This window comes from Tenrec ecaudatus, chromosome 10 (genome assembly GCF_050624435.1).
Source record: "Tenrec ecaudatus isolate mTenEca1 chromosome 10, mTenEca1.hap1, whole genome shotgun sequence".
Classification (NCBI taxonomy): Eukaryota; Metazoa; Chordata; class Mammalia; order Afrosoricida; family Tenrecidae; genus Tenrec; species Tenrec ecaudatus.
Window position 1 is genome coordinate 84024801 of NC_134539.1, and position 12683 is coordinate 84037483.

At 47.6% G+C, this 12683-nt stretch overlaps 1 protein-coding gene across 1 annotated transcript; it reads right to left on the bottom strand.

Annotated features, from left to right (window-relative positions):
• Window positions 1–271: 271 nt before the first annotated feature.
• Window positions 272–3149, bottom strand: LOC142458052 (C-type lectin domain family 10 member A-like). The gene is made up of 9 exons (XM_075559107.1): window positions 3083–3149; window positions 2325–2441; window positions 1519–1614; window positions 1362–1433; window positions 1187–1258; window positions 996–1082; window positions 742–893; window positions 552–658; window positions 272–428 (listed from the first exon to the last, which is right to left on the bottom strand). Exons 1-9 carry the CDS (start codon window positions 3147–3149, stop codon window positions 272–274), a joined length of 927 nt encoding a protein of 308 aa, XP_075415222.1.
• Between the last annotated feature and the right edge of the window lie 9534 nt (window positions 3150–12683).

The following is a 12683-nucleotide window of genomic DNA, read 5'->3' on the forward strand; positions in this document are numbered from 1 at the left end:
ATCTGCTCCCAAACTAGTCCCCAATAACCAGAAAATGCTGCATTTTTAAGCCTTTTTCTCCTTTTATTCTGCTTTTTATTTTTAAAAAAGATAATTAGCTTTACAGTAAAATCTAGAAAGAGGCAGGTTTCAATCTCTCCACACCTCTGAACATGAGTTCACATTTTTCAGATACCATCCTTCGCCCTTCTCATAGTATCCTAGATGATAATCCCTGGGAAGATGGGAGAACCACAATTCTAGAGCATTTGGGCAGAAGGAGAGGTAGATTCTAACTGGCCTCAGTCAGCCTGGTCTCGCAGACCCAGCGGTAGGGCCTCAAGCAGACATCATCGTTCCAGGCACCATTCTCAGTGAAGTGAGCGCAATCCTCGCCTCCGCCTAGGCCGTGCCCATACCAGTTGTCTGGCTGTTCTGGCCTCCAGTTCCTAAGGACACAGAACAGAGATGGGCTCCTAGAGAACCACCCTTCCCTAAGTCCTTGGGGGGATCCAGGGCACCTGTCAGGGCGAGCAGAGGGAGAAGGGCTGTGGGAGAAGACACACACTCACTTGAAGCCTGTCTCATAGTCCGTCCCATCCTCCCATTTCCAAGGCCCGTGTTCATCCGTGAGGCCCATCCAGGTATTTATAGCACCTATTCGGTACTGGATAAAATTCTAGGGAGGGAGAAGATGGGGTGGTAGTCTTCCCCAACCCCTGACCAGCCACCCTCCCCAATGAGAGTTTCTGGGGGCTTCACCTGTTCTTCCTGTGAATTCACCACCACCAGGTGGGCATTCTCCATCTGGCAGTACTGCTGTGCTTGGGGCCAAGTCTTCCCGGTCACAGAGAACCAGTAGCAACTGCCTCTGTATTCCGCCCAGTTCATAGGACAGCACGTACTCTGAGAGGCTTGGAGAACAGAGAAGTATACGTCTTAGACGCTGCTCAGGAAAGTGCGTAGAGAAATGGACACAGCCCCGGGGGGCATCTCCCCCCACACCCGCTCCTCACCATTGCCCTTGAGAGCAGACATGTGACAAGTCAGGGATCGCAGCTCAGCTGCATGCTGCTGCACTGCCAGGAAGATGTTGGCATGACCTGAGACACAGGCAATTTGGGAGTGGGAACAGTGCCTTGGATGTCCAGTGCCCTCACGTACTCTCCATCACCTTCCCAAGGAGGACGGAGTGGGGGTCTCTGACCTGCTCTGAGTTCCTGCTTCTCTTTCTCCAGGTTGCTCTCCAGACTTAGCACCTTGTCCTTCAAGCCGCGGCCTAGAGGACCATGAAACTCAGCATCCACTAGGCAGCACCCCCTTTTGTTCTGAGCCCCTGGCCCACTCCCTTCCACACTCACTCCTGGGGGGGGGGGTCTCACCTGCTTGCAGTTGTTGCTTGTGTTCCTCCAGCTCACCCTGCACAGATGTCATCATTCCTTGGAACTTGCCATCTGGACCACAGGGAGCTCAGTGCCCAGGAGTCAGCTGCCACCCTCTCCCCTCCCCAGCCCTCCTCTCCGCACCCCCCAGGCTCACCCTGACTCTTCAGTGCCTGGATCTCAGCTGCGGTGCTGGATGAGAAATTGAGGGACGTCGTTCTCAGGGTCAACAGGTCCCTCTGAAGCTGGGTAACTGATTAGCAGGATGGGCCCATCAGAGTCAGCAGAGATGGGCCCTTGCCCCGTGCAAGGCACTGAGCAGGGCGCTGAGCGTCTATTGTCCCGCTCGATCCTCACAAGGACCCCAGGGGTCAGGCGCGGTTGTTCCCCATATTATAGAGGAGTCAACGGACTCTTGGAAGGCTTAAGGCCTCTGTCTTCCCACGGCTGTGAAGGTGATTCTGGTTCATGACGACCGTCCAGCGCACAGCATAGAGCTGCCCCGTGAGGTTTGCTTTACCAAATCAGACCACCAGGAGCCTCCTTCCTCGGAGCCTTGAGGTGAATGGTCATCACCAACATTTAGGGTGATGGTTGAGTGCACACCACGTGTGCCATCCCAGAACTTTACTTTGTCCACAGCACCAGGAGGCAACCCTCTTTGTCGGCCTCCAGGGCTTCAATGCCATCACGATCTCCTCAATGCCCCTGGCAATCCCCTTCCCAGAGCTCATCTCTCACCCCATCCATGTCTCGATCATGACGTCCCACAGCGCCCCGCCATGGCCCTGATGACTGCTGGTGGCACTGCTGCTGCCAGGAATCCAGACCTGCCCTGCTGTGGTCACTGTGTCCCCACCTCACCCCCCATTGCTTCTACTCTCATCTTCATACTGTCCTCATGGCTTTCTCCCCGCTGTCCCCTATCACTGCCCCAGCCCTGCCCACCCGTGTGGCCCTCACTTTGGCATCCAAACACACAGATGATGATCAACATCAGGAGACCGAGACCCAGGAGGAACAGGTGAAGTGGGGATCCGTAGCAAACCCGCTGCTGGAAGGACTGGAGAAGGCGTGACCCTGCAGGATGAGAGACTGTCGGGAGGAGGAGGGTACCAGACGGGAGAGCAGCCAGAGAAGAGGTCTAGAGGTAGCTGTCTAGGAACGAAGAGTGGGCCCAGGCAAGCTGGAGAAAAGACGGGGTTAGGAGGATGGTGGGCTGGGGAACCAGAGCATCTGTTTTGTAGACCAGCACACGACCCTCTCCCACCTCAAGAACACACGTCTACATGGCTGTGCATGGACAAGTAGGGATACTATGATGTAGGAGAGCCTGTCATTAGAACTCATAGTCCTGTGGGGAAGACAGAGTTGAGGGTATTCCAGATGTTGCAGGCTGAAGTGCCTCTGGAATCTCAGGTTAGCAAATAAAATGTCCCTTCCAAATCCAAATGCTCAGCGACCTCCCAGTACACCCTAACTTTTCCTCTCTCCCCCACACAACCCAGGGAGCCAGGTCAACTATCACCTTCCTTATTTCTGTCATTGTGAGGGCCCCATTCCTCTTCCGATGGGGACCACCAGAGACTCGGCCCTGGCCACCTCTTGCCCAGAAGCATGACCCCCTGGCCCAGGACTCATGGTGAACTACGGCAGAGCCCGGGCAGCCTATTCAAGAGCATCTTTTAGGACATGCTTCTCCGGGACTCCCTTTCTCTTACCAGTCCTAAACTTCTGGCTTCCCTCCTCACTCTCCAGGGTTTGGTGCTCTTCATATTTCATCGGCATGCTTCGGTCAACGCAACTTCTGAGGCTTACCGAGCTGAAAGGAAGACAAGAACCGCAACCAGGCAGGTAGGGTAAGGGCTAGGCCAACGGGTAGACTTGGACCAGAGTCCGAACCAAGGTGAGGATTCGAGGTGACGTAAGAGATGAGGCTCCAGTTCAGATTGAGTCCTGGGTAAGGATGGGGAAAGGGAATGGACCTGGGTCTGCAACTAAGGTTGGCAGTGGGGTCAGGACTGGGACGGGGATGGAGTTGGGTTGAATTTGGAGTTGAAGGTGATAATAACGTTGAAGCCAATTTGTTGCGAGGACTAGATCTTATTGGGGGATGGAATTGAGGTTATGTCTCATGTTAGTATTGTGGTCAGAACTTAAGTTGGGCCATAGATGAGGCTGTGCCTCAGTTAGGCACCAAAGTTGGATGCGAAGATAAACTTTCGATTGGGACTGGTGTTAAGATTCAAATTGTTTCTGGGATTGAAGCCAACTTTACGGTTAAAGACATACCTGGGGTTGAGGTGGGTATTGGCAATTGTGGCTACGACTCTTGTTGGGCTTGAAGAGAGGGATGGGATTGGTTCAGAAATGGGACCAGTTTGAGTCTCACTTTGCCACTGAGAGTTGAGGCTGACACAATTCACTCTAGAATTCCATACAGGGAAGAATTTCAAATCTCCTTTTAGTAATTAACCCCCTTCTCTGCCCCTGATATTTCTTCTCATTTGCTTCCACTCAAAATCCAAAGTGCCCTTCTCCCTATTTCTTCCATAGCCTCCCTGCCCTCACCGTGTTCCCACCTGCCTCCCCAAGCCAGTTACCTGTGAAATGTCTGGAGATGTGGTTCCTGGATTCTTCATATGGCGCAGGCACCAGACGTGAGTAAGATGAAATCCTTGAGGTCCAGGATGAGGAGTGACCATGGAGGATCCCCTCCAGGGTGGAGGTTTCCCGTGCCTTTTATAGATGAAAGTGCAGTGGCCTGAATTTGCCATGTCCTACTTCCGAGTTGCAAGGATGAATAATCATGAGAGAGCATTTAAATTGGAACCTACGCAGATTGTCCATGTGTGGATGGGTTTCGTAGGGCCACTTTGTTCCTGTTTTGGGCTCTGCCTTCGTCCTTCACCCTTTCCTTCTGGGTTTCCCTGGCTTCTGCAAAAGTTCAAAAGCCTGTGAGAGGAATGCTGGACGTGGTGCACGCTCTTGTTTTCCTTTCACCCTCTCCCTGCTTTCACTTCCTGCCTCAGTTTCCCAGAATTGTTAGTGTCTCTGTCCATTGCACACCCATATCCAGGGAGCCCGTTTTTTCTACTCTTACTCAAAACCAGCCTGGGTCCTGGCATCTGAGCCCTGGCCCCGGCTGCCTTAGGCATGGCAGGGCAGTGAGCTCAGCCACTGCACTGCCCATAACGTCAAATCAATCGTGTGGCTGAAATTCTGGTGATCAGATTCCCTTCCACAAGGCTGTTTATGATTGTTGCTCAGGGGGGGAGGGGCCGCGGGGGAGGGAGTTTGTGTGCTTAGTAATTTTTCAGAATCTAGTCTGCACAATATATGTTATTTGATATAGGTTACACAGAGATCACTGATCAGCTAGATCCGTTTTCAGTTAATAATGAAACAGCTAGTTTCCTAAATTTCCTGAACAAGTAAGTCTCCCAGCCTTTGCCAATGGGCTGTGTGTCAGTGTTGGGGCATGCGAGCCACACTGTAGCAGTTACAACTCTGCTTTAGCTTTTACTCCTGGGCTCCTAGAAAGCTTCAAGGTCAATCCAAGGCTGGGGTCCTCTGAGGTCTTTATTGGCGTGCATAAAGCCCAGCACAATTAAGTCCAGTCACATGGCCTCCTAGACCGCAGACAAGGCAGAAATGTTCAGAGCCCTGAAGGAAGGCTCATTACCCAGCTTTCCCTTGTATTGTTTTGGTCCAATTGTTGTTTGGCCCTACTCTTGTCCCAGCCTCCGGCATCTGTAATTTTAAACAATTGCTACCGATGGTTAGATACAAACCCCCAGAGAGCCTGTTGGCAGGGAACAAGCTTTGCATCAAGTCAAATAAGAGTTATGAGACCGGGGAGGTTTCAGGCAGATCAAATAATGACAATTCCCTAGGAATAAGGCTTTGGGGAAACCTCAACACCATTCTGCCCACCCCGGTGTCTGCTGCTTTTCACAGCTACTATAGTTCGGTTACCCCAGCCGGGCCTTTGCCTCGTGCAACACAGAGTCAGTGCGGCCACCCCACCATGGCCGATGCTTAAGGCGGAGATCAAGTTTCAGCACACCGCAAATGTCTTCTTCAAAATTGGCTAAGTGACTACAGAGTTAGACATATTTCGTAAAGGCTTATAGTCATTTGTAGGTATCTAATTTTCCAGACAGGGCTATTTGGATCTTAAGAAAGAAAAGACTGGCAATGCGTTTTGTCTATTTTGAGCATCTTCAGGAGCTGCCAATTTTACCTTGAGAAAGAGGAGAAGGCACAAGAGATAAAAGTAGTAATAATTTATCAGGGGTCCCTGAGGAAGGGGGGTGCGGGAAGGGAGGGAAAACAAGAGGAGCTCATACCAAGGGCTCAAGCGGAAAGAAAATGTTTTTAAAACGATGGCAACCTATGTACAGATGTGTTTGATACAATGGAAGTATGGATTGTTATAAGAGGTATAAGAGCCTCCAATAATATGATATATTAATTTGCAAAAAGAAATAAAAAGGAGAAGGTTTCAACTACCGGCAAGCCTTATGTCTGCCTCACTGCTGACTTCTTTGAGATGTCACATTTTAGAATCCTGCATTCTCTGCTCCTGAACCTGAGGGTTTTATTTTTATTACTATTATTATTTTTATGTCCTGAGCCATCTGTTTCAAGGAGTCCTGGTATTGCAGTGGGTGGGTACTCAGCTGGTAACCAAAACATCAGCAGTTCAAACCCATTCTATGGGACAAAGATGTGAGAGTCTGCTGTCATTTACAATCAGAGCCCAGGAAATTCTAATGCACCAATCCTACCCTGTCCTATAGGGTGGCTATGATTCGGTAAAACCAAAGTTTTAGTACTTTGTTATAGTGATGTGTATATCTATAGTTAGGTTAAAGAAATCCTGCCTACTAAAAGCAGTGGCTCTAATGTACTTAACTTTGCTTAATACAGCCCCTGTAAAATCTTGTCATTCACTGCGTTGCTCATGTCACTTAGAAAACTTCTTCTTTCCCTGGCTGTTAGTGGCTGAAAGCTACACCCTGCCTTCTAGTCGTCAACACAAGCTTCCTGAGGCTAGAAGGAGACTAACAACAAAAATCACCTGCGGCTCCTCTGCAGCCGGTACCTCAGGGGCCCAGCCTGGAAGCCTGGACGTGGCTCTGCACAGCCTCAGGGCGGATGCTCATGGGGCAGACTAGGAGGGGAGTGCACCCAGTCCCCAAGGAACCCCGATTGTGCACTTCTGACTCCGGGGGCAGCACTTGACACCCCACCTGATTTGGTTAGGGGTTCCTCACAAGGGGATCACGCAGAAAGTCTAAGGCATAAATGCTGGGATGCAGGGAAGGGGTCAGGAGATCGCTCCATCCCGGACTGTGGGAATAGCAATGTGGACCTATGGGAAACTGGCCGTTTCTACGTGATTCCGGTTCTGTGTCAGGATCCCTGTTCGTCTAGTGGCTATCGGTATGTTGTCGTTTTGTTTTCAGGGGGACTTTTTTATCTTTTATTTTGCTTTGGTTTTTTGGTGTTGATCTATTCATGTAATGCCCGATGGGCAGTCTTACAGAGACAGGGCCAGCATGACAGTTCCTGGGACACTGGGGGTTTGGGAGGGATGGGAGGTGAACAGGGAGCCAGCAATGACGGCTCTAGGGAATAGTTAAGAGTTCTAAAATGGGCCACGAGGAGGGCGTAGTTCTTCTGGGCATGTTTGTTCAATCAAATTGCATCTGAGAGGAATTACTGAGCGGTGAACTACAGGCAAGCATGATAGTGGGATAGGAGTTCAAACAAAACCCAATGTGTGTGTGTGTGTGTGTGTGTGTGTGTCTGCCTGTGCATATGTAAGAGAGGTACCCAAAATAATGGAATTTTTTTCAAAGCTATGTATTTAATTTTATTTTTTACAAGCAATCTTTTTTTAAAACGTTTTATTAGGGGCTCATATAACTCCTATCACAATCCACACATACATCAATTGTGTAAAGCACATCTGTACATTCATTGCCCTCATCCTTTTCAAAGCATTTGCTCTCCAGTTAAGCCCTTTGCATCAGGTCCTCTTTTTTTCCCCTTCCCTCCCCACTCCCCTCTCCCTCATGAACCCTTGATAATTTATAAATTATTATTTTGTCATATCTTTCCCTGTTCGACGTCTCCCTTCACCCCCTTTTCTGTTGTCCGTCCCCCAGGGAAGAGGTCACATGTAGATCCTTGTAATCGGTTCCCTCTTTCCAACCCCCTCTCCCTCTACCCTCCCAGTATCGCCCCTCACACCCCTGGTCCTGAAGGAATCATCTGCCCTGGATTCCCTGTGCCTCCAGCTCCTATCTGCACCAGTGTACAACCTCTGCTCTTTCCAGACTTGCAAGGTAGAATTTGAATCATGATAGTGGGGGAGGGGGAGTGTTACAAAACAATCTTATCACCTTCAAAATACTCTCCATTATACTTCATACATTTGTCAAATCTGCAATTCCATTTTTGGAGACATTTTTCAAGCTCATCTGTTTGGATGGCTGACAGCACCTCCTGAGTTTTTCCTTCACCCTCTTCTACAACATCAAATTGCAGTCCCTTCACACCCCTCGTCATTCGAGGAACCAAAAAGAAGTTGCACAGAGAGAGGTCAGGTGAGTCAGGTGGGTGGGGCAAGAGAGGCGTGCTGTTTTTTGCCCAAACGTGGTGCAGTGAGACGGCTGTGTGAGCAGGTGCATTGTTGTGGTGGCATAATCAGTGCCCTGGTCTGCCGCATATCAGGACCTTTTTATCACACACTGTGACTCAATCTTTTCAGAACCTCTAAATAGAAAGCTTGATTAACAGTCTAACCTGGTGGAACAAACTCCAAAATGCACTAAAAGTCCACATTTTCATCTATTCGAGAAATTGACAGACATCCAGAATGAGGTTTTTCTCATCAATCAATGTATCCTTTTTGAAACAAGAAAAACCACTTGTACACTTTAGTTTTTCCCATATAAGGTGTGTTCAACATCACAACAGTTTCTGCGGCATTTCCCCGACCCCAAGCAGGAAACAAACTTCACAGCTGCATGCTATTCTCTTAAATCAGCTATCACCAAAAAAAAAAAAAAAATAGGTTCGAGCAAAACTGCTTTTATTTAAAAAATTCACTATGACCAGAGAACCTTCCCAGGCAACAGCCACTAGGTGCCCTGACTCAGAGCGTGTTGCTTGATGCTCGTCTAGTGGGAAAAATGAGTACTATGAAGGCTCCTCTCTGCCCAGCATAATTCCAATTTGGGGGGTACCCCTCATGTGTGTGTACACATATATGTATATATGCATATTTAGTTTTTGTATGTAATATGTAATGCATATATGGTATATGTAAATGCAACAAGGAAGCAGATGGACTTTGGGCCTCTACTTAAAACTGACCTCAGTACAAGAATAGTTTGTTCTAATAATGTGGCATTGTAAGATACCCACCTCCCAACACAATCGTTGAAAACAAAATGGGTGCATAAGCAACTGTGGTGAAGAAAGCTGATGGTGCCCAGCTATCAAAAGCTGTGCCATCTGGGGTTTTAAAGGGTTGGAGTTAAACAAGTAGCCATCTAGCAAGGAATAAACAAAGACCACATGAAAGAAGCAAATCAGGTTGTGTGATCATGAGGTGTCGACAGGAAGAGGTATCAGAAGTTCAAAAAACATGCATCCAAATTTATATGTAGGGGACTGGATGTAGTGGAGACCCAAAGTCCACCAGCAAGACAGTCCCTCCTAGAAGGGTCTAACCAAACAGAAGATAAATCCAGGGTTCAGTGTGACACTGATGAACCACATACCTATCCTCTAGTTCTTTAAGATTTTCTCCCCTTGCTATAGTGATCCATACGTGATATACCTCATTGGTCATGTCAGACTTGGGTGTGTTCCTTTGTACATTTAAGATCACTTGGTGCATGGTAGTCAGGATAAATGACCCTCAGAGATACTGACCAGGAGTAAAGGTTCCCTGAGTGTATGGGAAGTGAGGGGTTGTGGGGAGCAAGGGAGGGAGAGGAGAGTGGATAGCATTGATGATTGTATAGCCCCACCTGATGGGACTGAACAATAGAACTATATGGGAAGGGAAGGGATATATTGGAATGAGTAAAATATGTCAATAAAAATATTTTTTTAAAAGCAAGGAGCTGTGGTTTAATACTGTCTTGGTGATGATATTATACATAATGGAAATATTTCCAAAATCTGCTAGATTGAACCAAAATCTAATAAATAAGAAAATTTTAAAATATTAATTTAAAATAAATTTTTTAATTGGAGAAAAAGAGGGTGAGTGGGTTGGAAAGAGGGAAGCGATTACAAGGATCTACATGTGAGCTCCTCCCTGGGGGACGGACAACAGAAAAGGGAGATGCTGGACAGGACAAGATATGACAAAATAATAATTTATAATTTATCAAGGGCTCATGAGGGAGGGAGGGGAAAAAAGAGGACTTGATGCAAAGGGCTTAAGTGGAGAGCAACTGCTTTGAAAATGTTGAGGGCAAAGAAAAGAAAAAGAACCAAAAAAAAAGAATCAAAATAAATTTCCTTTTCTTCCATTCTATTGCTCAGTGTCTGTACCATGCTTTTTTTATTTCTGCTATCTCATTGTTTAGTTTCTGGGTTTCTTTTGGGTGTGAGATTCTTAGTATCTCAATTTATTATTTTTTTTTCAAGATTCATCCCCAGATCTCTTGTATGGTCTCAGACATCATTCTCCTGTACTGTCTTTCTGGCAGTTCAAGGGCTTCTTTCTCTGTGCATTCCATTGGGTTTGGGTAATATTCCCATTGTTCACTTTTGTTTCCTTTGAAAAAAAAAATTGGAGAAAAAAACTTCAGAACTACAAAGATCGTCAATGAAAAAAACAAGGACAAATTTAGAAGCCTAAAACGGGGCATAAATACACTATCAAGCATCATATCATGAACATCACACAAACAGCATAAGATGAAATAGATAACTGTGTGGCCTCCTGAAAAGTAGATACTAATGTGCATTCAGGAGATTTCAACATCCTTGTTGGTGGTTCTGGGTTTTGGGTTTTGTCATAACATGACCCCAAAATATACCAGGGTTGTTCACAACCCCTGGGCCGGCAGATGGTTGTTGGTTGTTTCAAACTGCTCACCTTATGGTTGGTTAGCAGTCCTGGGTTGGAAAGAGGGAACCGATTACAAGGATCTACATGGGGAAAGGACAACAAAAGAGGGGGTGAAGGGAGACGTCGGATAGGGCAAGACCTCCTCACTGAGCCCTGAGAAACAGTGCTGGGAGTTGGTCACCTGCTTCCAGGGTCTGAGTCTTGTGGGCATTGTGGAAAGGTCAGTAGTTCTAAACCCCCAGCTGCTCTGTGGGATAAAGAGGAGGCTTTCTACTCCCCTACAGATTTACCATCTCAGAAGCCCACAGGGGCAGCTCTACCCTGCCCTGTAGAGTCACTATGAGTCAGAATTGACTCAACAGTAGTGTTCGTTTTGCTTTTTCATTTACCTTTGCTGCAAGTATATCCATGAATTAGTGGAACATCGGATGCAAGGCTATGAGAACTTCTTAGATGTAACCAAACAACTTGAGGGAACAAGTCACTGGGCCTGGAGGATCAGGACCATAGTCCCAGGGGACACCAAGATGAATGGGCGTACCGTAGCTCACAAAGGGAGTGTTCCGTGTTTTAATTTGGTCAGTGGGGATTGGGGGTCCTACAAGCGAGCAAGCAGTCCCCAAGGGCAGCTGTGGGCCTCTCCCCATCCAGAGGCAATAAAGGTGATGAAAAATCAAAGACACATGAAAACAGTGAGGCCGGTGGACACCTGGACCACATAAACATCATGTTCCATGACCCCAGAACCAGAAGAACTAAGTGATGTCCAGCTACCACCACTGAACAATTTGCTCAAAGACTCTGTAAAGGAATCCTGACCAAAAGGGAGGGAATGCCAAACAGAACTTCAAACACTCATGGAATCCAGAGTTTGGGAAGCCATGGAGGTGCCGTGAACTCGGAAACAACTGTCACAAGATAGACTTTAAACAGTAAAGAAAAAATAGCACCTGACATTATTTTTAAATCAAATCATTTAACTTTGTCATTAAAAGATGTCGACCTTGACACGGTACTCCTTTTAAAGAATTTCTGCTTCCCGTGGTCATCTGTTTGGGGTCTAATTCCATTAAAGCTGCTTGAATTCTGCCCTGAGTGATTTCCACTAGATATGTTCAAGACACCACATTTTGATACAACTTGAATGCCTTAGTTCTGAATCTGCCCTACTTTGACTTTTTGAAGATATTTCTCAACCAAAGAGGGTGAAACTTCATTTGCACTTAGATCCTCTTTCACGGGCATTCTGCAGACTCTTCACTTGAACCTTCCTGCCAGTGCCTTTCAGCTTCCTCATTTTATACAAGCACAGTTAACATAGCTCTTCCTTCAGCTACGACCTTCTCTCTCCCACTGGGAATAGCTCGGAAAGATTCCCTGGCTGTGGGAGAAAATACAAGCACACCCAAACCTGTCCCCCTCCAGAGTTGGCCTTAGTTAGTGCGTCAAATTCCTCTGGACCTTACATGAGTCAGATGTCTTCCTCATTACCTTGGCTTTGCCACTCCAAACATCCATTTCCATGGGTTTCTTTGAGACTTGTTTGGAGGCTCTAGCAGGGGAGCGCAGCTACTCGTATACCCTTGACCTAAGGACGGTCTTCCTTCTTATCGGGGAAGGTCATCCTCTTCAACCGAGCGCGCAGCTTCGGGAGGGACGCACATGGAGCGGTGAGGGAGGGAGGAGACACCCGCCTAGCCAACCAGATCAGCCGATTCAACCCTGGCGATCAATGGGGTGGCAGATGTCGCAGCCAGATCACCCTCACATCCTCCATGGGTTTCTTTGTTGTCTTTCGTCCAAGGGCCTTCACAGTGTCGCTGGGCCAGCTTTTGATTTTCCAACTGCAACATTGCCTACAGACACCATCCTGACAACCATTGCAGTATCTTCCTCCAACATATTGGGAGTTGAAGAGCACCAGCTTCCAAGAGACTACATCTACTCTTTCCAACAGTTCTCCTGACCACTGCCAGGCACGATGGGTTCCTCCTCGTCTTGGTACAACCGCAGCTGCTGCCCCCACCTCCTCCCCAAGCAGAGCCCCCTGGATGTCTTGCATCCTTGCTCACTCTCTTGAGAAGAATAACAGATTGTAAAAGCAACTTTGTGGAGAGCTTGAGAAGGGAGGCCTCAGCAGCAGTCCCACTGAGGGTGGACGGAGTGGGAGAGTAAGCATGGGGCTTTTAAAAGAGCAATCTAGGTAGGATCAA